The sequence below is a fragment of the Oxyura jamaicensis genome, chromosome 7 (genome assembly GCF_011077185.1).
Source record: "Oxyura jamaicensis isolate SHBP4307 breed ruddy duck chromosome 7, BPBGC_Ojam_1.0, whole genome shotgun sequence".
Lineage (NCBI taxonomy): Eukaryota > Metazoa > Chordata > Aves > Anseriformes > Anatidae > Oxyura > Oxyura jamaicensis.
In genome coordinates this window covers 22,076,036-22,103,601 of record NC_048899.1, presented here as the reverse complement: position 1 = coordinate 22,103,601, position 27,566 = coordinate 22,076,036, and the positions used below count along the sequence as shown (strand labels likewise).

At 36.4% G+C, this 27,566-nt stretch overlaps 1 protein-coding gene and 1 long non-coding RNA gene across 2 annotated transcripts; one reads left to right on the top strand and one right to left on the bottom strand.

Annotated features, from left to right (window-relative positions):
• Positions 1-1,504: 1,504 nt before the first annotated feature.
• Positions 1,505-27,149, bottom strand: IFIH1 (interferon induced with helicase C domain 1). Its single transcript, XM_035331529.1, has 16 exons — positions 26,419-27,149; positions 24,353-24,509; positions 22,275-22,451; positions 18,250-18,330; positions 14,659-14,879; positions 13,666-13,876; positions 11,619-11,836; positions 9,894-10,010; positions 9,278-9,401; positions 8,961-9,185; positions 7,492-7,748; positions 5,865-6,014; positions 4,804-4,965; positions 4,139-4,329; positions 2,523-2,616; positions 1,505-2,416 (listed from the first exon to the last, which is right to left on the bottom strand). Exons 1-16 carry the CDS (start codon positions 26,860-26,862, stop codon positions 2,234-2,236), a joined length of 3,012 nt encoding a protein of 1,003 aa, XP_035187420.1. The 5' UTR covers positions 26,863-27,149; the 3' UTR covers positions 1,505-2,233.
• On the top strand, positions 18,418-18,648 carry LOC118169838. Its single transcript, XR_004752304.1, has 2 exons — positions 18,418-18,489; positions 18,522-18,648. It is a non-coding gene; the product is annotated as an uncharacterized LOC118169838 (long non-coding RNA).
• Positions 27,150-27,566: the final 417 nt, after the last annotated feature.

Below are 27,566 nucleotides of genomic sequence, written 5' to 3'. Positions count from 1 at the left end.
AAAGAAATGCTGTTTCATACGCTCTTGTTGCTTCTACAAAGAGAAGACCAAAATCTCACAGTTCACAAGATCTACTCAGTGTGAAAAATTGATAGAGGATCCAGCAGCATATATCTTATGATATATCTTACCAGGGTTTCACACTTTTTCGAAGTATTGAATAAATGACTTCAGATACTTGAAAGTGCTATATATGATGCCTTATGTTACATTTACTTTCTAAACATCTCACAAGACTTTTCTGGTTTAAAAGTATCAAAGAACCATAGCAACTCATTAATAAAGATACCCAATGATCTGGATGATAATTATTTGCCAAGAGAAATTATTCTGGTCATTAATTCTTAGTATACTTCGTAGCATCTTATTTGTTGGACACAGATCACATTAACAAAATACATTTTAAATCATAATGTGTGTGATCTTCAACATTGTTAAACAGTAAGATTCTCAGATCAATGTACAAAAAATGTAAAATGTGGCCTGCAGTTAGTGCTGAATTAAATTTAAATTTTGTGACCAGTCAAAAAAGCTTCAGTATTAAACAAAGTATTACAGTACAAGAAAGAGAATAACTTGTTTCTAAGAACAATATATGAGAGAAATGGTTTCATTAAAAAAATATCTAACACTAAACAAAGAAATCAGAGATTTCACATTTGTTCTGCACTGCACAATACTTAAAGGTAGGAATAACATTATATTAAGATATATACAATAAAATACACATAAGCTATGCACTGTTTACACTCCCTACCTCCCACTGGACTTTCCCATTTGTTATATCATTCAAAGATACCCATGGAATCATTGTGTCTTGAAAGATCTTTGCGTGTATAATCTCTGAACTCTCACTACACCTACTACACCTGATACAATTTTTTTTTTTACAGTCCTAAGTTAGTAGTTTATTAATATAAATCACTGTAGTGGAATAATTTCAACCTACAAACTAGCTACAATTTCTGTAGTTTAAGCATATTGTAATTAACAAAACTTCTACAGTGAAAACTCTCAGATGCATATTCATTTTATAACACTAGAACCTGTTTATAAGTAGCTATTCCTAAAATGACCCATATCAGTTTGATCATATCTGAAATGTGCCACTCTTCTCAGTCAGAAATGAGACACCTCCTAAGAATGTAGATCAATTACAGATTTAGGTGTAATAAAATTATTTTTCCTGGGTTCTATTTTTCAGCTAAGTTGTACTTAGAAACTTTTACCTGGATCTACTGAAGCATTTAAGTGCCCATTCCAGTAAACATACCACATTATCCTGAATTTACAGAGTTGACTGTTGTAACAACAAACAGACCTTCCATGCTTCAGTATCTTACTTGCAAATAGGAGAAAACAAAATCTATCAATTAGATAATTATGGAGATATGTGATGCTATTTTTACAGTCAGAATACCATTATCCTTTAAATTTCTATAGTGAAACTCTATTCTTATTGTTGTCACAATACTTACAATGAAAGAGAATAAACAGTACCAGAGTTGGTAAATGTTATTTATTACACTCATGTATTGAAAAAAACATATGTACCTTAATGGCTATAGCCAGTTTAACAATCCTATGAAGCTAACACACAGAAAGTCAATTGTCATAGTCCTTCTTGGACATTAAGATAATCAATTTAAAGTCAACTTAAGGCCTTGATTTTTTGAAATTTCTTTTAATGGAAACAGTATGTAAAAAAGTCTGAGCTTACAGCTAAAGGTAAGACAGAAAGGACGCTGTCATGAAAACACAGAAGCTACAGTGACTCAAAAATTACACTCGTAATCTGTTATCTTTACATCGTTTCTTTTTTAAGACACTTTATCTTCATAAGGGTTGTAGCAGAAAGCAAAACAAAACAGTTACCACAGCAAATGTCAGGATGACTGTCTTATGTTCTGTGCTTAAAGACAGGTCACCAAACACTTTTGACAGTGTTGCCACCCCACATTGGGCTATACTGAGAGGGAAATTTGTTCCATGGATACACATCACTGCAATGTATTTCGTTTTATTTGTCTTGGAGTGCCACTGCAAATCTGAGTGCAGACAGCTGCCATGTGACTTTGTCCTTCTCCTCCCTTGGGTCTTTTCTACTCTTCACGGCCACGTCTTCACGCTCAGGAGCTTTCACAGTGTTTAGGATGCAGCACTCTGTATGGCACTCTCTATAATCAGCAGTCAGTGAAGAGACAAAAAACACATTTATTTTCATTCTCAGTCCTCAGTCTTCATCACTTGAAGGACAATGAGCTGCATAGTCAAAACTGGGGAACCTGATGGGCAGTTCTACCCATTTCTTAAAAATGTCCTTTGTTGTTTTCTTGTCTTCAAAAACAACCACAAAATTTCTAATCTTTAGACAAGGCAGGTCAAGACCTCGGTGAACCATCATATTTCCCCAAGCCTGCAAGTATAAGGAAATCACGTTTCAGAAAAACAGACAATATCATTAGACAAAAATAAAGACAGACACCAACAACATAGAAGTATGAAAAGAAGCCATTCCTTACTTGTCCACAATCTTTACATATAATTTCAACATTTGTCTGGTAATCAGCATGTTTATCTTGCAGTGTCTTATTTTCTCTTGTATGGTAAAGATGTCTGAAAAACAGAAAGTGTGAGTCAGAATACATTGGTTATTGGCTACAAATGGCCTTAAATGGCTAGTGACTACCATTGCTGAAGTCATATATGAAACCTAGAAGGCAGTAACCTCTCTGTTGTGCACATTCAGGAGCCAGAGAAAACGCAAAGTCCTATTTCATGCTCCTAAGTAATGCTGACACGTAACTATACTTCATGCTTTCTTTTGTAACATTTTAGGAGGTGCATCCTCCCTCATTAGCAGCAGCAAGCTTTCAGTTATAGAGTTACAGTAAGGGATAGTTTTTTGTTGTTGTTGTTTTGTTTTTCTGAAGTGCCATTGAGCTGTCAAAGATGATATCTGAGTCAGAGGTTTTCTCTTTACTCCCTGTAGTCCAACTTTACCCCTTCACAGCATCATTTCGTTCTGACTCTCCAGAGATGCAGAATATATACACATTCTTACATCATTCAATTTAGGGATTGCTTGATTTTGTGGGTTACTATCATTGTATCAGCCTGTGCTGAGAGGTTATAATAATTATTACCTTATAGTTTCAATGTTAGCTGTACTTTGACTGATAGCATTATGTTGATGAGACAATTTCACAGTAGAAGCAGTCTAAAGTTTAGGTCTGCAGCTAAATTTTCATTTTTTTCAACATATGAGTACTAATTTCTCATTAACTCTTCAAAACTTCTTCATTAACTTTACAGATTATACCAGTGATATGTCTCAGTGAAAGGAGAACTTTGGAGAACAGTAACTTGGTAGGATGGTGTCTGCTACATAAGTGCAGCAGACTGATTTGCATGTACATGCATAACAAAGCATGACTGATTTGCAATGTACAATACCAATTACAAAATTACTGTAGTAAATTGAAGTTGAATTAAAACATTTTCTTGGTCTCTTAATTTCCATTATGAGTGGGAAAAGAAAGTCACCTCTTTCAGCACTAAAAAGTTAAACGCAGTTTAACAGAGGTAAATGTTTAACAAACTAGATGGCATGGTATCTCTTGCAATGAAGATCCGAAAGAGCAAGAACACTGGGAGAAATAAACGAAGCATATGACCAGTATGGACATTCTCCGCAGCGAGAGTTGTCAAGGCACAGGTAGTGGTTAATAAGTTGTTTATGAGTCACTGGTCATGGCTCATACTTTTATCCAGGGTCTGTTACAGGTGTAACAGTGTAAATGTTAGAGTCTGCACTGGGTAACTAGTATTCAGCTTCAGTTGTTGTTTCTCTGTGGAATACATACCATGTTGTATAAGAAGTGACCTAGTTAATATTACCACAAGAACTATATCTTTTTCCAAAGTTTCACACTCTGGTCACCTTGAAAGAAAGGGAAGAACCAACATTTACTTCAAATTCATTAACTGTAAACTCAAGAGAATTTATGACTTGAAAATATTGGATTTTTTTTTTTTAATTTTTTTTTTTACTCACTGGGCCTATAGGGTTACAAGTCCTGCTGAAAAGAAAATCAGTTTCTGCTTGAAAGAGACAAAGTAGTTCATAAACACTTACTGGAAATCTTTTTTCACACTGACATGATGCATGTTTTCAATAACTTGTATATCTTCTCCTGAACATATCAGCTTGTGGCAATTCTTGCATAGGAATGTTATTAGTGAAGGGTTTTTCTTATACGTCTTACGCTGATCTCTTTTTGCCTTCATTTGTTTTTCCATTATACTTTGCAACTGGAAGCTCTCAATCTAGAAACAACAATTAGAGCACTGTAATATTCTAGTGGAATGACTGTAGCAGACTAATAAATCTAAGCATTTATTTCCATTAATTCCAGAGCCTTACAAATAAAACTTATTCTGAAAAGTTAAAATTAAACTTACATAAAAAATAACCTTTCTGCCTAATAGGATGTGACTTTTAAAGGAAAAAAAGATACTGCAAAAAAGCAATTACCTTTCTCTTTATTTTACTAAGTTCACTAATAAAATTTTAGTCAATTTTCCCAACTTGTGTGTTTCTCCACTTACCTAGAGAAAAACAGACTTCTCCAAAGGCCCAGAAACATAGATTATAAAACAAATATTGGCAGAAGAATTCAAGGCCATATTAGCTAATACTATTTTGTATTTTCCTCCCTTAAGTAGATTTCAAGCAGAAAGTATTCCTTACAGTATGCATCAGCCTTCTTCAAGTGGAAAGTGTAGAGCTGCAGTAGATACCTTACTTAAATATTCTTCCTGTGGCATCCTCTGGACACGCTGAATGGCCTTATACATCATTTTCTCACGGAAAATATTCACATCTTCACGTTCAACAGCTCCTGAGCCACTTGAAGCCACAAGTGCATAGGTGCTCTCATCAGCTCGAGCTCGACCACGGGCCTACAATTTGCAAAGAATATAACATAAACAGCATAAAGTTCCCTATAACACCAAGCAACACTTGTTCCTATTTTTGTAACAGAAGACATGTACAAGTCTTACTGCAGAGGGAGCCCACAGAGCAATTTTTTTTTCACTTAGGCAGATAAAGAATCAGTATTAACAACATTCTTTTTCTGCATTAACGTTAAAGATACCTGTGAGATAGTATTCAGGGGATTTGTGATTAGCACAACATTTTGTGAAGCAGAAACTTTATTTTGTCACCAAAAAATAAGCATGCATTTAAATATCTCAAATGTGCTTACAAATTAACCGAGAACATGGATAAACTGGTATTATGATATGCAGTTACATTTTTTTTTAGCCGTCAAGAGTACAAATGTCTTTATATTTACATATTGCATTTATTATAAAAACCGGAGAGTTGTATCCTTTTTAGTTTGTTTTTCCTTTAGGGAATGAGTGCATTGTCTAGTGTTTGTAAAGTGATAAATATATTGCTGGTTGATCATAGGCTGGAAACACGTGTGGGGAGGCTGGAAGTAAGATAAAAATCCATCTTCCACCCATTACACAAGGACAGAAAGTAAATTTCAACCAGGCCTCTGATCATACGAGAATAGCTTTTCTATACCAGGCATAAGACAGCTTACTGGCTGTGTAGAACTTTAAATGGATTTCACACTGCACCACATGGATGCAAATTTTATATAACATGTACTTCATATAGCAGGAAGCTGGTACCTGGAAATGAACTTTGTTGCAATAACATTTTCTCTTTTAGTCTGCAAATATTCCAAAAGTATTACCAAGGCCCAGAAATATGATTCACCATTTGCATATTCCAAACAGAAAAGCACTTTAAAAAATAAGTTAGGTATGCAGTAAACTCTTACCTGCAACATAGCAATTTCATTGGTGACAAGGCCATAGCGAATAACGATGTTACACTCTTTGATGTCCAGGCCTTCTTCAGCTACAGTAGTAGCAATAAGTAAATTGACACTTCCACCTCGGAATTTATCAATGACTTCCCTTTGCTCATTCTGTAAATTAAAAAATATTGGTATATTAACTTTCAGTATTAGTTTCGGACAGAAGTTTCCTGTAATGAAGAGAATCAAGGAATTATAACCCAATCATTCCAGAGTGGAGTGCCAAACTTCAGTCATTTCAGCTACTGCATTTAACACCTTTCAAGATCGCAAACAAGGAGTTCCTTCTAAACACACTATGTGTTCACCAACATTTGTGAGGGAAGTGGGAGCAGACACCAATCTTTTAAATGTAACTGAACTTGGACATTTTTAGATTTGATGATTCCATTTCATAGGGACTAGGAGTTTTGATAATACAATTCTTTGCTCTATAAAGTTATTTAAGTAGTTACCCAGACATTCTGGATATCTACTACTTCAGTGTTTTCATCTCTATGTATAGCCTTCAGTACTTCCAAGTCAAGTTCCCAAGTACTTACATTTCCTCAAAAAAATATATTTTGTTTATCTGCAGAGCACAAAAAAACACAGAGATGATATACATAAAAAATAAAGCATCCAAAACACAGAATTTTGAATTAGCTGAACATTTCAAACAAGCTTTAGCAGAGAGACAGAAGCTTCCTATATACTGTATTCAGTTTCAAAATATAGAGGCTATTGCTTTGTTTGTGCAATATGGTACAGTGATTAAATAACATTTTCTTTTCAGAAAAAAAGCTTACTTTGTAGAGAACAATTCCTATATATATATTTTTTTAAACTGAAAGGAACTGCAGTAAATAGACTCTGCCCAGCAATTAGTAACACCATTATTGTTGAAATGCTGAAGTGGCAATTTTATGGGGTGTAAAAAGCAGAGTATTTAATATACTGAAGCACTTCATTTTGAAAATGTTAAATTTGAATGTATAAATAAATTATCAGAGAGATGTTGTGTATGAGGTGAACACATTGATATGAGATGGATTGTTGAGTTATCAACCATGGAATTTTTATTGTGGGTTTTGGCAAATTCTTTTTCAATGACTGTGTCAGTGTGAAGCATGCATATAAACTGGAATAAGTTGATTAAATGATGATATCAAGAAAAGACAGTCATCCTTAGCATTGTAATTCAGTTTATCTTTCAATTTGTCCAGTAAACTGTAATTTGAATCAATGTTGTCTTAATAAGTATGACCTTATTTAACTATCATACTTTCCTACTGCCATTTTGTTCACCTTTTTTTCTTCCTATATCTCACTACAAATCGTGTCCCTTTTTGATTATATATTCCTCTAGGAAACTGTTTCCTGTTACTCTTGCTGTCAAAGAATACAAGCACCAATAAAAGTTGAATCTTGTGGAAATAATATTAAAATACTGTTATTCACCTAAGCTACAGTTTATGATTTTAAGATGCTGGCAGATTTGAAAGCAGAACTCTGGGCTCCAACCTTCAGTCCTTTGTTCTAGTACTAAAACAAACTGTTTTCTCAAAACAAGTACAAGATTTTAACACCATATTGCACAGTTCTGTACCTGAGTCATGGGTTTAGTTTCACTGTTGTGTCCAGCACCAATAAGATAATGAGCCTTAATCCCCACTTCTTCAAATTTTGGGTTATCCATAATCCACTGGAATAGAGCAAAGGCACTTTGCCGAGTCTTTGTGAAAATAATTCCTCTAGGTTCTTTAGTCTTTGTGAACTCCTCCATTAAAGTGTTTCGCAATTTTATCAGCTTCTCATTTTCATATTCTGGCTTTCTAGCCAACTCTTTTAGCTGTTTCTTTTTTGCTTTAAAGATAGCAGATGTAAGTTAAAAAACAGTACTATGTAAAATAAAAGCTCTAGGAAAAAAAAAACAACAGAAAAACAAACAAACATCTATAGTGACAAATACCTATAGTTTTCTCATGTATTTAGACCTACACTAAGAGCTGCAGTAACTTTACCTCCATAAAGATAAACTTCAGTCTTAAAAGTTGGAAACAAATTCAATAGATTTCCTTCTACTACTCCTGGCACTATCGGTGGTAAAACTGGAACAGATTGGAGTATAATTTCCTTTTTGCTATCAGTTTCTCTGAGCTTCTTTTACATGTGGAAATGAAAGCACTCTAGAAAACTGAGTTTAATTTTTAATTAGTTTAACTTTTTAGTTCTCAGCAGCAGCTCAATACTGAAATTCCAAGGTGGTGGGCTCAAAGACAAGTATGGATGGTCAGTAAAAAACACAATGACATTATCTAATCTATTTGTCTAAAAGTTTTTTTTGTAACATTTCCTGTATTTCTTAATGGTGGCATTCTAAATTTGTAGTTCATGAAGTTAAATTTTACTACAGTATGAATCCCATTTTGTGTTGCACCACCCAGGAGCCAACCTGTCTACCTCTTTCTCATTGTGAAGGCAGTAAGGGGAAAAAGACGCAGAAAATATTATTGTGTAAAGTACTACATTAATCCTAGTTCCAAGGCGAATGATCAGAAGAAAGGGCAACTACTTTTGGTCTCTGCAATTTAACCCGCTGTTTAATTCTCTCAAGTAGCTGCTCTTTACCTGGAACTTACTCAGGATCATCACTCCCATCTCTTAGTATGCAGTCAAATGCTGAGAGAGGTCTGGTTAAAAAAGGGGCATTGCACATTACTTTGGTGTTCCTATTGCTCAACTTGTGGTCCCTCAAGAATATCTACTGGAATATACATTCTGTCCGTCTGTCAGAATGTCCTCAAGGTCACTGGAGAACAGCAGAGAACATTTTTTACTTAGTATCAGAAAAAAGAAGGTGTCCTTAGGCCAAAACCAAAGAACATCTACTGCATATTGGGACATGATCACACTGTGACATTATTTAATGCACTCTATGAACTGAGACACCAAGCCACTGTCATAATAAACAACACAGCAATCTCTACAAAGTAATAATTAATGAGCCCATGCAAATTATACTATTAGGTTCTATGGATTTAAAATATTAAAAATCACCATGTATTTCAAGCTTACCATGAAATAAATCTATTAGAAATTCATCTGTTTCATCCTGTTTTGATACTGCTGGTTCATCATCATCACTTCCTACTGTTTTCTTGCTTTTTTCTTCTTTATAAAAGTTATTTAGGTGATTGTATGCATCGACCATTCGTATAGTGTCATTAATTTGCAGAGCATCATTATATTTCTTCAAGTGTTCTGCACAGACACGTTCCTTGCGTTTTTCTTCTTTTGCAGCTAAAAGTCAACAAAACATAAATAAATATGTCTATGTATAAAACAAAACAAGAAACAAATTCAAAGTCAAGATATTTTCCCTATGCAGTTACCTTTTTTCTCTTCTCTAATCACCCACTGTTCATATGGCTGAGATCCAAACTCAGATTTTGGATAGAGCTTGCAATAGTTTTGAATATCTGTCATGATCTCAATAATTCTTTCTCTGAATGGATCCTAGAAAGAAATGGATTACCAAAGTAAGTAAGCATCTTCCAGCAAAAAAAAACATTGGACTGAACTCTTCTGGCTAATACTACACTGAGTAACTTCGTAAAACCTAGAACTTCAAATTCAAAGCTGAGTAAGGTTGCTAAGAGTATTAACAGTTATGGAAATCAATAGCTCAGAACACTATAAAAATTAAACTGTGAATGTAAATTTTTTTTGTATATATTATGTCACCCCAATAGAAACATGGTTCAGAAGGTCTTCTGACCAGACATCTGAAAAATATAAATGCAGTAAATGCAGATATGTAAAAATGTAGTTTCATTTAACTTTACTGACACTTTTCCATCCAGAGGAAGGCAGCAGTTAATTCAAAGTAGCACTATGGATCACAGTAAATCTGTAGCAAAACAGCATTAGCCAAACATTCTTGATACCATACAACATACTTTCAAGGGGAAATTAAACTTTAATACCGATTTATTTGACAAAACATACCCTTCTTTTGTCATCTGCAATCACAGTCTTCTTAAATGGCTCCTTCACCTGATTTTTCAGTTGGGAGGCATGTTCATCAACAGTCATGATTCTATGTGCATCAAGATTGGCACAGATCTGTAAGAAAATCAGGGGTTATTTATTTTATTTTTTAATGACTTATTTGACATGAAAACTGAATTAATACAACATACTTTTTCCTTCATATATATATTTACATAATTTTGTGTATTTTCTTCCCACAAAAATGGCATGCAGACAGTGTAAGTATGAAGGACCAATTCTTTGAAAAGTGTTTTGAGAGAAGCTATGCAAGTTACTTTTTAGGCCAGAAGTGATTCTTGCACATGAAATGAGGCTTGCAGATTGGGGTGCAAAATAGGTACTTTGAAAAGGAAAATGTACCATCAATACTTTGGAAGATAAAATTTTGGAGCCCCAAACAAGTAAATAAAAAGAATGATGAAATTAAATAAAAGAAAATATATGTTAGTAATTCTGAAAGTAAAAGCTTGTCGCAAGAGTAGAAAATAATTTGAAATGATCTTTCTTGGAAGAGAAATAGATGGAGAAAAATTCAATACTAACTGCACAACTGAAATGGACTTTTCTGCTTTTGCTCTCTCCTGAGAAGACAATATGCACATTTCTGACAGTGCGTATGAAGTAATAAGGGGAAACTTTAATTTTTTTATGAGCAGATGAAAAAAAAAAAAAGTCTGGCAAGCAACCTTTATGATGTCTGCAGCAGTAGTTATCTATTTGAGCCTGTATATTTGGATTGCATTTCTTTACATAGAAGAACCACCATCTTATTAAGATTTCACAGATAATGAAAAGGAATTCTCTGCTTTTTCCACTGCTGTTTTTGTCTCAAAATACCTCATAATTATATCTACTTCAATAAAGCATAACAACTTCTTGTAGGCCTCACATATTCATTTCACCTTCTGTTTCTCACAAAATGACTGAATGGCTGAGGTTGGACAGGACCTCTGGAGATCATCCAGTCCAACCTCCCTGCTCAAGAATGTCCGCTATTGTGCGAATCGTACTAAATAGGAGGTTTCACTGCAGTCCTGTGTTAAATTCTCCTTTTGTATCACTAATGTAAATCCATTGAATTTTAAGTAAAATAGTTTATTTAGAGTCACAGACGTTTTAAATAACGAATTTTACCAATTATCTCCAGTCAGGCATATATGCAATCACACATACTACGCCCTTCTCAATCAGTAACTAACTGCCGTAAACACATTTGCTTGCTACCTGTATCTAATAGGTACATTGTTTAACATTCAATTTCATTTTTCACTTTCCTGGTTCCACATAGAAGCCCAGCTTAGTTGCTCTAAAAATACAGACATAAAATACTGTGATCTCTCTAGGACTTAAAATACACAATGAATTCTAATCCAGCAACGTAAAGAGAAGAGTTTTATTAATTACAAAAATATCATTGTTTTCTGGATTTATTGCCTTTGATCTTGAGATTCTTTTGCTTTCAAGTGAGGCAATCTTTTTACTTCCCTATTTATGTAAGCAACCTTTATTTGTACACCAATGTCCATTAATTTGTAGTGGGACAATTTGATGAATGACCCTGAGCTGAATCTCCATATACAAAAGAAAAAAAAAAATCAGACAAATCAGCCCAACAGTATAAAGATTTACTTTAAGAATACACTGTTCCTTTGGTGATTTGCAAATATAGGGGCTATTTACTTTTAGAATATGTTCTTCAGCTTTTGGGTTGGAATTTGCACCTCCTACTCCAGGTGAGGCTGTAAGTCCCAGAATCTGAGGCTGTGGAATCAACGGTTTGTTTTCTTTTGCCAGTTTTCTGTTCTTCATCTTTTCTTTTACGTAACGTCGCATTATATTGTTGTAGACGCCTTCCTTTTGAGTGTGATGACACTCATCAATAATGATGAGTGAAAAATCTTAAAAAAAAGAATAATTATGATTAATTTTCTTTCAAAGGTAGAATTGTGTGAATAAGTCTTCGTACAGGTAAGCACAGTGCTGAAAAGATTCAGTTAGTTTGAGTCCTAATGCATTAGAAAATTTACAGAACTGGAGGAAAGGGTGGGGGGGGAGCTGTATTTATTTAATGAACTTTGGAATTTTTACTGTACTCCTGACATGCCAAGTAATTTTACTTTTCATGTAATGTAGAAAGCTTTTCTATTTTTACAAAAACAATCTGATGGTATAAAGAATTTCAGACATGTATTTTTAATAATCAGCATAGCAGATAATAACTGATAGGAACATATTATAGTTCTACACTATGCTATCTTTTATAAGCATATCCGTAAATGCATTGACAAACTACACATCATTTGTCTATGTGAACATATGTAACATATTAGAAGTCATTCAGACATTCTAGAAAGTCCTGTGCTGATCAAAATATGCTTCAACTTTATAGCAACACAGAGATTTTCCCCCTATTCCTGCCCAATTGAAAGACTTACATTACTCTATGAATGTGTCATTGGAAAAAACAAACAGATGGACAGGGCACTACTGATCATCTCGCTTTTGTAGCTGAGGAAACTGATGAAGATTCAGACTATGATTTTGTGCTTTTTAGTTAGATCATATTTACATGCAACAGGTAGAGTACTATACGATAAAGAAAATATATTTTTTCTTGTTTTAAATCTTGCACAAACACAGAGAACATTTCATCTACCTGTTTGCATATGCAGATACTGAAATATATTTTAAGGTTCTTATTTCAAAGACTCATGAACTCTGTTTCTCTAGCGGCAAAACTGGTTTATGGAGCTCCCACCCTACTTTGGGCTGGAGTTGTGTGGTTTCAAACCTAATTTTCTATTTATTTCTAACATTTCTACATTATATGTATATAGATCATATGTACTCTACCTAACATAACAAAAAGGTATTCTGAAGGAGGGGAGATAATTCTGGGATACTCAAGTGGCTTTGCAGGAGTTGGTTTGGATCAAGCAAGTACTCCAATCATACTAGGCACTGACAGACACCATGTTTCTGTAACACCCTGTTGTCTCTGTAACACTCAGACAAATTCTTCTTTTACCTTAATTCCCTTATTTTGAACATTGTAGCTCTCCCCTCAGCTACATCCTGTCCCATCTAGAATAGAGTTGACTGCATGCAGTTACAGGGAGAAGTCAGCTTTCACAGAGGAGGGTTACTGTCGCCCAAATCCTGGAGATGAAGTCATGTTTTGTTCCATCACTGGCAGATAATACAATTTCCTTTCTGATCTCCCAGTAGTATCTCCCACTTCAGAATTCTGGGCTAACAATTTCACTCATCTCATCTTCTGCTTTTTGTGCTCTGCAACTTCCTTTATCTGTTGTAGAAGACCATTATAGCTGCCTACCTGTATGTAGTTAGAAGTAATCCTAACTCCATATGCTAGCAAAATGGTAAAATTTTAAAGATTACATCTTTTATAACAGATTGGCTTCTATCCCATGCTTCATTGTATTTCTCCAGCTACTTACTGCATTTGAGTTTTTAATATTTTTTCTACTTCTATTTATGGCTTCTATGTGATATAATTCAATGTTCTACTGAGCTTGGAAGCTGAAATCAGTGTAACTGTATTTGCACAAGGTCGCGCTTGAGCTATATAAAATGGGATGCACAACAAGTGAACTGCAAAAGTCTAACTTGGCTTCAAAAATTGCAAGCACATTTGGCATATTTTTAATCTACAGTTTTCCAGAACTTTTGACTTCCTGTAAAAATTTCAGAATGAAAATCTTGCCTGATAAGTGGACACCTTCTTCATCTTCTTCAGTTGCATTTAACAGTGAATTCTCAAGAATCTGTGCTGTACAGATGATTACATCATATCTTCTGACAACTTCAGGAAATGAGATTTTCAGCTGAGAATCACCACTTAAACCAATAACCTGATACCAACGTTTCAGGAATGGATTAAACTCTTTCCGTAAATGCTGTTCCACTAATGGTACCTGAAAAAAGTTTCCAAATAATTTACATCAGAACATACATAGGATTATAAATACATACCTATTTGCCAGAATGTTGTTAGGTGAATATACACACTGTGCAAAACATACTTTTTTTTTTTAAAGGGTAAACAAACCCTTATTAACTACACAATAGGACTTGAAAAAAAAGGAAAAGCAAACACTAAAAATCCACTAAGCAATCCCCCTCTTGCAACGGTTCCTAAGAAAAACATTTTGCCCCAAGAACTTTGGCTTAACTGTGTCTCAGAAAGAACAAACAATGAATGCTCTGGCTCTTTGACTAAGCTTATAACATACTAACAATTTTATTCTCATAGGAGAATAGGGATATCTTTTAATCTTTCAATAACATTCTTAAATGTATTTACACACTTAAATATTACAATAGAAAAACTTTAGTTTAGGTTATATGCTCTGAATTTAACTGTAAAAATTGCAGTTCTTATCAGAAAATCTGACAGAATATTACCAAACTAGTTTGAGACTCCTTAGGATAATTTTTATTAATCCTAACAAGAAATAACACTTTTTCCATTAATGTAGTTATTTGGCTACATGCAAATGCACACACATGCCGCATTAAATTAAAATCACTCATGTTTTCAGCAATATAATGGAGATGACAGTCTAGAGTTGTGTGCCTTTAAACATAGCTACATCTGGAGAAGCTGAGAAATGTATTTACATTCATTTTACAAGTTCTTTACTAACAGTGCATGAGGTTTGCAAAATACTATTTTTTAAAAAATGTACCAACATACCTTATTAACAAGTACTATAACTTTTCCAGGCTCTGATGCTCTTTTTTTCTTATCCAAGTGATCTTTGGTAATGTAAACAGCCACTCTAGTTTTACCACTGCCTGTAGGGAGACATATTATAATATTCTCCCCATTCAGTGCTGGCTTTGCAACTTCCATCTGGTAATCTCTCAGGATAAGATCTGGTTCAGGTGAAGCTCTGCTCTCCATTTCATCATCATCTAAGGGTGCAAAGAAATATAAATATCAAACAGGAAGCATTTATCAGAATATTGAACAAGTGACAAATGGAAAATATAAATTTATTATGAGATACATCTTCTGAATAAAGAAAAACATGGTGCGTTAGCATAGGAAATGCTGTTCTGTGGGCCTGTGCTTATATCCAGTTGCCTAATAGGGTAGGTGGAATGAGCCACAATATGTTTTCATTCATCTATGTTAATATGATTATTATTATGTATGAATTCAAATGATACAATTCAGTAGCACTGAGAACAACACAAGTTGTGTTCAGAGCTTTAGTATGTATAATCTAGCCAATCTTCTGTGATGCTCTCTTTCATCGGTACTGAAATTTATTTGCTTGCATGTGAGCTACTTTTTTAAATACTTCCCAGAGGAAGAAAAAAAAAGATGGAGCCATAGAAAGAAAAAGAGAGAGGGGCTACTAAAAATTGATGAAGGGAGTTATAAAGTATAAAGATCAAATAGGTAAGAAAATTCAATTGCCCATAGAAGACAGAGATAGCTGCAGAATGTTACCACCAATGCAGATTGCACTGCCTCCAGACTGACTCATATATAATGCAATCTGAGCTGTTCGCTAAAAGGTCATGTGCATTTGCCACCTAAAGGCCAAAACCTTCCATCTATCATATAAAATGCAATGGCAGAGAGTTCATATCTACTCCTCACAGATAAAACAAACAACATTGAAATGTTAAAAGGGATGTCACGTAATTTCAGGCAGTGAGAAACGCGTATCAGCTCTCTGAGTTTATATGTATTTAGGAAGTCTGAAATTATCTATATGAATATAAGAAGTATTTATTTCAGTGGAGTTCTGGACTTTTTTTTTTTCTATAGATATGTTTATTTATCCTGAACTAATAATTATCCTGAACTTGTACTGTTGTCACTGAAGAAGAGGCACTACCTACTAGACAAACATGAGGAAAAAAAAAGTCTAGTTCCAAAGATATTAAATGAAGAATCATGGGGCTTTTATTATCACTGATACATCATACGCAAATAAGTGTATTTTTCTAGTAAATCTTATTCCATTAAATAAAATTAAACTAACAAAAAGTAATGAAGCTTGATAAAATATCGCTGATGGAAACACCTGAATACCATTCCTAAGTGTTTTTTGCTTGTTTTGCCTTTTAGCGTGAGTGCAGTACTATCTGGAACACAGGGAAATTTACACCAGAGAGTACTTGCTGTTACTTATCTGACTTCTACTACTCTCTTTTGAGGAAGAACACTGTTTACTTTCTGGTTGACTAAATACAATAGGTCAATCATATTGAAACTAGCACTTTATCACCCATCTGTTTAGTTAAATTTCAGTATCTTACCATCCTCAACTAACCATCCATGCCTAAAAAATATTTAACTTAGCTCTCTCCTACCTTCCTCAGCTCCTGGTAAGATAAAGGCTAATACAGGAATCTTTTCACAGGATATGATTCCATTAAAAATTTTTTATCATGCACAGTAAAACTTTAGGGAGGTTGTCTGCCTTCATACAAGGCTCATAAACTGCTGCTTTGTGCTAAAAGAAACATGATTATTCTTCTATTATCCTAATTCCAACATTTTTTCTTAAATGTAAAATGATCCTTGCATTGAAAAGGGCAACTAAATCCATAGGATTCTTTGCTTTAAAATCAAACTCCTATCAGCGCATTAAGATCTACCCGGACATCTAATACCACAGTCTTACTGCAAAAATTCAAACTATAATATTCAAAAATATCACCAAGTCCATCTGTATCTCCACTATTTTTTCTCATATTTGATCTCACTGAGTTTAAGAATGAATGTTTTTAAAAACTTTTCAACTGTTTTTAAAGCTCATGTGTAAACAGAACATGTAATAAATAACAAGTAAAAAAAAAAATCTGTTCTGCATTCTTCACATACCTGTAGTGATTTATTTTTTTTCTGCTGGACTACTGGACATAGCCAATGTGCAACTAAATGTATGATTTTTCAGGAATCTTAAAGGCTCAGGCCATATATTTACATATGTGCTACCACACACCAGTAGCCTGTATCAGCCTGGCCAACGGATATAATGTGTCTGCTCACAAAATGGAGAAGTTTCTGTGCCCTGACATTTCATGTGACACAGTGAGGAAAAAATCCAGTGTGACTGATGAGTCACCTCAGCTGATGCAGAAGCGTAAAGTATATTCCTCAGAGTTAACAATACATAGAATAAACCCTATCTGTAGGGTAGCAATTTTGATTTGAGGGGTAACAATTTAGATTTGAGATATCCTGAATCTTCTGTGTACTTGTAAAATACAGGATTTTTAGTATTAAAAAAGGTTGAAACTATTTTAAAACATTTTCAGTAAACACTTTGTAGGCTTATGACATATAACAACTACATTGACTTTACTGATCTAATACTAGTTTCTTTAGGCAGAACTGGCTTGTAAAGTAACCCAGATTTTTCTTAGTCCTTGCACAAGATATAAGCACAGAACAAACTATATACAGGCTAGTTTCTAGAAGTCAACTGATTCTTGAATTCAGTGTAGGGCAAACATTAACTGTTCACCACGGAAGACAGCTGCAAATTTGTTCTGCCTGAAGTTAAAAAGTAAATAAATAAAACTGGGGTGTCTTTTACAACAGCAGTGTTTAACTTGTTTCAATGTTTATACATAGCAAGTTCACATCTGTCTGAAAAGTGTTATCTAAACACAATCTTATGTTTAGTTTAATGCTATACTACATTTAGAACTTGCAAGTATTCTTAAATGTGAGATTTGCAAAGGTCTTCAGATATTAATCTCCATTGATTAAGTTACTTTTACAAACAGTGCTATTAAATTGTTTAGGTCCAAAGCAGATCCTCATTATGGTTCTGCAAGTACCCAGGAAATGTTTCTCCTCAACCTCTGATGCCTCTAAAACCTGTCCAATTTAATCCCTCTTACCTCCCCAGTACAGGAGCCAGACATAATTTAGCTTCTTTGTTAAAGCAAAAGAAGCACATACATGTGGCAATATTATGAGTATCTGTACAGATAACTTCACGGTATGACTTCCAGAAGTTCATTCCAGTCTGTGTGGTTGTATTCTGCATCACTGACCACTTGTATGACGGCAATGTTTCAAGACCTATTCAGAGAATCCCACTAAATCAGCTTCTTTGGGGCTCGGAGTTAAGTCCAGACCCATAAAAATGGCATCTGTTTACCAAAAAAAATAAGAGGAAGTTTGGTACATAAATACTGTTGCTGGAGTTCACAGTAAATGTTTTCCATTGATTTTTGGTTCAGCTTAGTCATAGAGGGCTTACCCTCCAGAGTTTATTTCGCAGTTACTAAATAAGCAAGGGAAATATACCTGAATCACTGGTTGTACTGCTCTGTCCCAGGTTTTCATTCATGTTACTGACACTTCTATCTTCTGTAGCGACATATGATTCTAAGTGAAAAACAGAAACAAACGTAGTATAGTATACTTGCTATACAAATATAAATCACCATGTGTCATATACTCTCTCCGTTAGTTGTCAAAATGGGCTAGACAAATGTCTGGCAGGGATGGCTGAAGAATGATTTCCTTTCCTATGGAAGAAAAGATGTAGTGAGAGATAAAAATCCAAAATACAGCAGAGGTAAGGCAACGGGGTTCATAATTTAGTGTAGTCAGGCATCTATTTTCTGTTTGCTTGGAAGTAAGGGTCCAAACAGGACCACATGCATGATCACCTCTAGTCCTATGTTCCTTTTCAGAAGGGAATGAAGAGAAAAAAAGAAAGACAATCATGTTGGACAACTGGACACACAGTAAATATTCCAAACTGATTGCAAGTAAAAGCAGAGACCGACAATTCTGTTACACCCAATAGAAAACTTGGACACTGGTACAGAAATCTGGCAAGTTTCCTGTAGATATTCTAATGTTAAGATCCCCCTCTGCTGGGAAATCAATATATTGCACTGATTTTTATTTTTATTTTTAAGCCACAAGTGTAATTTATACAGATTTTCCAAAACTCGGTAATTTTAATATCTGAAGAGATACACAGAGTTCTAGAAAAATCTGCTGCAAACAGACTCATCCTGCACTGTTTGTCAGCTTGCCTGCAGCGCTCTGCAACTGAGCTCATAGTATCTGTAAGAAAACACTCAGAATAGTTAACAGTGACCTACAAGTTATTATCTCATAGAACTTGTGTTCTATCATTTTTTTTCAGTTTTTCCATATCTATTTTATTTATTGTCCCCAACAAATAATTGGTAGAGCAAAACAGATGCTGTGGGAAATTAGAATTAAAAGGGATGTCTTAGATCATTACTCCCAAAATACATTACAAAATCTTGGTGAGGTTTATGCAAGCTTTGGTCTCCTTGAAAGGTGAATGTCTAAGTGAAACTAAACTGCTATTTCATGAAACAAGGATAATACAGACAACTGAAATGAAGCTACCTTAGCCACCTTAGGAGTCCAGTATCTGGTTAAGTCTTATTTTTCAGTTTACCTGGCATAACTGTGAAAGATGAGGCAAACATTTGTCTTGCTGTCCTTAGTTTTCTTCTTTTATTGCTTACAAACCTCAGAATCTAATTCAACTATGAGTCTCCACCACACTTTAAGCACATAAATTAAAAGGCCAGTTTCCCAGAAATCAATGCAATCAAAATAAAGGCATTTAAAAAAAAAATACATAACCACAGCAGGAGCCTGATTTAAGTAAGTCCTTCCTACTGTTATTATATAATAGCATGTATTTAATATCAAATAAAAGACAGTATTGCCCTGAAAATAGAAGAAAGCATCACCAGTTATACACCATGTTCAATGACCTCTGACAAAATATTAAGTAGTTTTAGTAGGAATTCAGTTTCTAAAACTGACATTGCTATTGCTCATCTTCACTTTCTAGTAATCCATGTGATTACTTCAAAAATGACCTACTAGAAATGACCTTCACTTCAAAAATGACCTACTAGAAGATGTATATGTAACAGAGAATATGTATTCACAAAGTATTTTATACTCGGTTACCTGAGTTACAGTCTGCAGCATGCATTACGAAATCATCTCATAACAGAAAATATCAGTGGTAAAATGAAATGTAGAATACCCATCTTCCAAATTAGGTTGAATAGCATAATATTCTCCTTTTTTGATTGCAATAATCTTCTTGAATTATTTTAAAAGAAAAAAAAAAGTAACCCTCTCCAAACAATGAAGATAAAAGGGCTGATATTCTAACAGCTGTCATTGTCACTTTATGTCACTTTGCACTAACAAGTAAGTACAAAGACAATGGAATGCAATGAAGAACACAGAAATATGCAAAATTATTTTTTTAAAAAAGTCCTTCTTTCCTGTCATGTGCTGTGTTGTCATAGAAAAAGTTTCAAACAGTGGAAAATATCAATGAAGTACCAAAATATAAACAAATTAGTAAAACTGGTCCTACTTTCAAATTAATGGTTGGTTTTTCCAATCTGAAGCATTAAGGGGCACACTTTGTAAGACATTACTGAAACTTCCACTTAGAAAAATCAGTCAAGTGGTTATCACCTTATAGTAACCACAAGTAAGTCAGAACATTCATTGTGAACTGGAAACAACAGGGGGCAAACCACCCTTGAAATCATGGCTTTGCGCATGATGATAAGGATGGAAACAAAGCACATTGGCTTCTTTTCAGTCTGTATTTTTCCCACAGTATAATTATTTGTTCCAATCTACTTCATTTTATTAAACAGATCTTGAAAAACACAGCTGCTATTTATTTAGAGTGTTTTCTATACAGGGTAGGAGAAACCTTAATTCATGTGCTCCAATTCTGACCTTGCAAACCTAGTGCTTTTGTGCTGCATTTAGTTTCTTACCTGTGTTTTTGTACAGGCAGTTTTCTTTCTAGTTTTCTCTCAGGCTAAATTGTGTATTTCTACTCTACCTTTATGACCCTATGGCTCTGTACTGTGTCTGGCTGGGATGGAGCTTCTTTCCAGCATACTTTCTTCTCCTCTTCATCTGAGTAGGAAGAGTGAGAGTGGTTGTGGTAGAGTTTAGCTGCCCAGCAAGGTAAAACCACCACAGGCTCTCATACCTTCTCCCTGTCTCACTCTGTCTTATCTACTGCAATAAAAGGGTCAGGGGAGTCTTTAGATCCAATGCAAAATGCAGGAATATCAAGTGATTTGAAAACGATTCTTCCTCCTTTAAATTTGTCCTTCTCAGTATATGGAGGAATGGTGGGAATAGTGTACTGCAAAACTAACAACACCTGACAGATCAAAGTGCAAATTAGGTGGATTCCTAGCCTACATGGAAGTAGAATGTGGGGTCCAGTTGTACTTTTATCTGCCTGGTCTAAAAATAGTCAGGTAAGATCAGGCTAACAGCAGTGAGAACCTATCCAGAGCAAAACTACAATTAAGAGCCTAACTTGCCCTGAAATGACCCTAACTAAGAGTAAGTATAACTCACTCGGATCCATTCTGAATCATCATTAAATATTTGGCACCTCTATTTTATAAGGCAAAATTATGTTCTAATGCAGGAAAACCAAGCTGATATTTCTGCTGCAGTCAATAATCCACTAATTGCTATAAATCATTGTAATATGCTGTTATGATCACGCTAAATGAAAAATAAGCTACTACTGTTACACACTGAAAGGCCGCCGTTTTCAGAGCCAAAATTTTCTTGACATATTCATGTTTGATGAAAAAAAGAGCAACCTTAGTTGTCTTACTCCTTTGGCTGAGTAAGCCCACTAAAATCATTTCAGGCAGGATTTATCTCAATTGTAACTATTGTTTGAGCTGCATCTGAACTTGTAACAGATACAAACGGTTCCTTAATCATACAGCATATGTTTGAATCATCAGTTCCTGGATATATCTGGGAATTGCTGCTGGTAGTTGCTATTGCTCATGATCAGCTCCATGGGGACATTTTAAAAAATGGATCCATATGAACAACATGCCACAATAATTTCTTGGCAATGTCCTTCTAAGCCGTTCTGCACTGTGCTAGCAAATAGGTTTCTGAACTAGCTTGGTGTAGTTACTTTAGGTGAAGCTTTTTCCTACCTTTAAGATTAATTAGTTCAAATATGACAACATTCTTGTTTGAGAGCAACTTCTTTGAAGTGAAGTGAACCAATTTAAAGATCTGTCCCCTAAGTTGATACTGCAGTTAACTGATAGGAAGAAATAGAATTTACTGCTTTCAAGAAATCAAGATTTACTTTTTCCATTAATTCCCTCACACTGAATGTAGCATATGTTCCTGAATATTTGAGTAAGATGAGAACTAATAAATTGAGAACATTCTCTTAGTTATTTCCAGTTACTAAAGTTGAACTGGTACCAGAACAAAATACCAATTGGTGGACGTACCCAAAACTACAGAATTCTTTTCAACAGATGTTTCCAATACACCATTTTCACTGACAGAACCACTATCCAGATTTTCTTGCTGTTTCAAATCCTCCACTACAGCATGTCCTGGTTGGCTTGCAGCTTCTGTTTCTTTGTTTGTACTACTCTTCACCCTGTTTTCTTTATTCTCTTTTCCTATAAAGTAAAAAAAAAGAAATAATACTATAAAAAAACATATATTCTTTTACTATGTAGCACAGAAAACAAAGAACTAGTCTGTATTCATATGGTCTTGACAAACAGTAGTTTGGAATTTTGATGTTTTCATAAATATTAATTAATAAAGTTGTTGGTCATAAATCTCTTTTGAATTCCATAAGTTTTGTAAGGTCACAAATGGATGTACCTTAAAACAAGACTTCAAAACCTTCCCATAAAACAGAAAAACTGAGAGAACTTGCCACAGATGTCTTCCTGCCTTCCATTTCTTTGTTTTATTCCAAACACAAAAATGATTTCTCTTTGACTTCATAGAATCACAGAATATCCTGAGTTGGAAGGGCTAACATGGATCTTTCGTCCAACTCTTAGCTCTACGCAGGACCACCCAAAAATCAGACCATGTGTCTGAGAGCGTTGTCCGAACGCTTCTTGAACTCTGGCAGGCTTGGTGCTGTGACCACTGCCCTGGGGAGCCTGTCCCAGTGTCCAACAACCCTCTGGGTTAAGAACCTTTCCCTAACATCCAGCCTCACCCTCCCCTGTCCCAGCTCCATGTCATTCCCTCAGGTCCTGTTGCTGTCCCCAGAGGGCAGAGCTCAGTGCCTGCCCCTCCGCTCCCGCTCCCCTCATGAGGGAGCTGCAGGCCACCATGAGGCCTCCCCTCAGCCTCCTCTTCTCTGGGCTGAACAAACCAAGGGACCTCAGCTGCTCCTCATATGTCTTGCCCTTTAGACCCTTCAACATCTTGTAGACCTCCTTTTAGTAATTAGTGCACATACTGTGCATTTATTACTTTTTTACCTAATAGCAAAGAAATGAAGACAAGAATTTAAGCCTGACAAACGTGTAACAGAAAATGAAACTTAGGACCACAGTAGCTGCTGATCTATTCCCACCATCTGACTCACCCAGAACCATCTTCAGACTCTAGCCTGCAAACTGAAACATTCATCCACCTTTGAACTGCATGCTCAGTGCAGCTTATCAGTGTATGGCAAAGGTTGATTCCAGTCCTCAACTGGAAGAGGTACCTTCATGCCTCTCTTATCCCAATCTTAATGCATAGTCCCACACGCAGAAACTAAAACCACAGTGATACAGTTCTGGTGAGCTCCTCAAGAAAGAAGGCTGAAGCTGTTAAATGTGAAACCTGTTAAAAACTTTATTCTCAAATTTCTTATAAAACCTATGCTGACTGCAATATAAAAATGGGGGTTGGGGGTCTCCTTCTTTTTTCCATATTTTATCATGTAGGGTGATAATTTTATAATATCATAATTGATGTACGGAAATAAAAAGTGGTAACCAAACACCTCTATCTCTTTTACTTTCATTTCTGTAAATAATGTCTACTAGTTTATTCCATTACTTACAGTAAATGTTATGCAATATATTTTGAGACCTATCAATGTGTTATTCCCAAGGAGATATACTGCAGTCTACTTTAAAATACCAAATATATTTGTAAACCACGCTATAAAAGAAACATTAATCTTTGTGGTGAAGGAGCAATACAGATAAGGCTTGTTTTATTTGTTCAAAATAATCTTCTGACTATTTATTAGGAACGATTATACAAATATCACATTGAAAACCAATGGTTACAAAAGGCAAGCATTCAGTTTAATTACAATTTTCGTCATACTGTTGTAAGTTTTATATTGCTTAATAAGGATTTCTAGTGTTTAAGAATCTATCAGGTTAGCTGTTAAATAACTTCATTCTGAAACCCTTAGACAACTGAAAGCATTTGACTCAGTGTATCAGTGAAATCAATATGGCTGGAGCCCTGCATTGTTTCCAAAGTAACAGCTCAAAAAGAAATGTTAAAAAAAAGCACAACCAACATTATTATGGTGAAATAAGATGATTACCTCCTGTATTTCCGCTTAAATCATCTGCAAGGTCTTCATGTTGTGTTTGACGCAGAACAACCAAAAAAGGAGAGAACCAATCCTTTTTCTGCACTATTCTACTCAATAGCTCTCTTGCACCATCTCTGTTACCACGAGTTTCAGTAACAGCATTGATCTGGGGAAAATAAAATAAAATAAAAAACCTTGAGACAGAATTTTGAAACAGTTTAGGGAAGTTAGCAAGAACAGTATATGTACAAAAGTATTTCCCTGCCATCACTAAAACATAGAAACAAAAACATATGGTGGGCCTGACAATAATTTTACTCACCAGCAGAGATTTACTGCATTTTTGTCCAACACCATATAGTTTCTGATAGTATATATAAAACAAGAGATCTCAGATTTAATTTGAAAGACTGGTGGTACTGGAAATGGTTATAATAATAACCATTACATAATCATTTTTATTATGGAACAATAATTGGTGTTCACATTGGTTTAGGAACTAACCATCCTTGCTTAAGGAGACGTAATGCCCTACAGCATACCAGAGTTCACACTTCATCTATAACATGACCTCATATTTAGAATGGAACATTTCCCTTCTTAAACACTGGCTTCAACTTCTAAATTCTCACTTAAAGATATGATACACTAATACAGTACAATAAAATAACAATACAATACAATAGCCTGTTGAAAGTGACTACTGCCCTCAAGGAAGCTATAGAAAAGTGTTCCAAAGCTGTCATGAGCAGAAGTGGGCAGGTGTTCACAAGAAAGAAAAGCACTGTTTCAAAAGTACTGCTGCTTGAGACAGGAGTTCAGTCTTCAAGGGCAATTTCCTCGAGGTTCAAGAATCATCCATCCTGATATGCAAGAAAATGGGTAGGCATAGCAGCTGGCTCATGTTTGGCCAAACAGGGTGAAAGCCCCCTGACTGAGGCTGAATACAAAAAGAAGGTGTGGGGGCAGTGAGAGGAGGGAAGAGTTAAACAAAGATGAATATAGCAGGACCACCCTGGGATGCCATTCATTAAGAAAGCCTAGGCCCTGTCAGAGCTGAAACTGGCAAGGGTCTGCAGAAATACAAGCAGCATAAAAGATGACCATGGAACATGTGCACACATTAAGGAATGGAGCCACGAGCCTCCTAAAATATTCCTGTCTCCGCCTGCTGTATTACCATGCTTGGCTCCCCGGCTCTTGGGGTGCAGCTGGCCCTTGATGCTCCCCAACAGTCACCATGAAATTATATACTAGACTCTCATTTAACTGACATGAGCATTAAAGTACCTAAACAGTTTGATGCAAAGTTCAAGGTGCAAGTATGATATAATTCCACCATTAGTTTGTGAGCTTTAGTCTTATTCCTATGCCAATTATATATATATATATATTTCTTCTTCTAATAGTGTTATACTGTTTCAGGATATCTACTTTTTTTTTTTTTTTTTTTTGGTTCCAAGTAAGTTTCACACCAGTCCAGGCAAGCCATTCTTGGCTCAATGGAGTAAACACTGGCAAATGTTTTCATCAAAGCCATTACCCTTAACTTGTTTTCTTGTCAAACTGGTATTTCTATTCAGCTTCATAGTCTGCTGCTGGCTGTGATATTCCTTAGTGAACCTAAGGCAGAAAATAAAGGTGAGGGCAGGTCTTGTTTTACTTCAAATGTTCTCTAGGACTTTACAGGCCAGCACAACTTTCTGGTATGGTTCATAGGCCAAAAGACACTTACTGATCTTCTGAGCCTGGTGTCTGTCAAAATGATAAGTCACAGTAAAGATGGCCAGACTCCTTCCACTTACATACTGATCTATTCTAAATCTCTACTCAAGGTATTTACTGTCTGCCCCTGGTTGTTAGCTGGCATCCCATCTGCTAGCCAACCTCTAAGTGTTCAGCAGTTTACCTGGAGCACCACCTGTCTTTTCCCTTTTCCCCCACGTTTGGGTACCACCCTTTGGCTTTTTGCACTTACACAAGGCCGCTTCTTGCTGTGGTGCCCCACAGCTCCTGGGGGTGGCCAGCAGCTGTGGGACTGCGTTGTGCCCAGCCTGACAGGACAGGCCACTTACCCGTTCCAGGTCCTCCTCCTGGAAAATGTCCATCTGCAGGCACATCTCGGCCACCTGCCTGGTCTGCATCTTGTCCACCAGGGTGGCGTGGAGCAGCTGAACCAAGTGCACACAGAGGTCGTGGTCGGCCTCCTCGGTGGGCGAGGGCAGCTGGCTGGGGTTCACGTAGCGGGCAGCCAGGCCGCAGCCGCCTCTCTCCAGCGCCTGCAGGAACTCGGGGAACCAACCTTGGCCGCGGGGGCCGCGCTCCACGGCGCGCAGCAGCTCCTCGGCCCCCTCCACCTCGCCCCGCTGCTCCGCTGCCACCCGCACCTTCTCCTTCTCCTCCCGGCTCAGCGAGGGCAGCCAGTCCAGCACCGGCAGCACCCGGATGCACTGCTTCAGCCGCGGTCTGAAGCAGGAGATCATGTAGAGGAAGCACTCGTCTCGGCACTCCGCCGACATGGTCGCGCTGGGGGGTCCGGGTCCGGGGTCGGGGGTTACTGCAAGGGCGGCCGGGGAGCGCCGCAGCAGGGGTCCGCCGTCAGCCCGCCCGCAGGTCGCCGCCTCGTAAGCCGGCTCCTTTCGAGCCCTTTCGGTTTCGTTTGCGAGCAGCTGCCGAGTGCGGCTGTCCAGCCCCTGGAGGGCCGGGCACGGGGAAGCGTCGCTCCCAAAACCTTGGAAGGAAACTCTGAACGGGCACCGTGGGTTTAAAGGCAGAACTTTCGCTTTCCAGACGGGGGTTTCTAGTGCTGCTTGCTGGGGTGCCAACGATTTGTGCAGCTGTGCCTTTCCAGGCTCACACCAAGGGAGGAACGAGACAATGCCGAGGTGGGGACCTCAGGCGTTTGGAGTGGTCTGCCTTCACTCGACTGATTTGCCCCTCTGCACAATTCAGACTGACTCGATTATATCTCCTTAAACTTGTAAATGACACTTCACTTTACAAAACCATTGTACCTGATCTCATTCTCTCGGTCTTAGTCCTTCAGGCTGAACCTAAAACCTAAACTCCAGGACTGGATGAGCTCCTGCAGGCGCTATGGGCGCAGCCCGGCAGAACACGTTTTGCTGCCAGCTTCTTTTGCCCCACTCAGCAGTAATTTGTTGCTGTGAACTGTATCCTACTCAAATGAAGGCATTTAATCCGTGATTTAAATTCTGCCAGT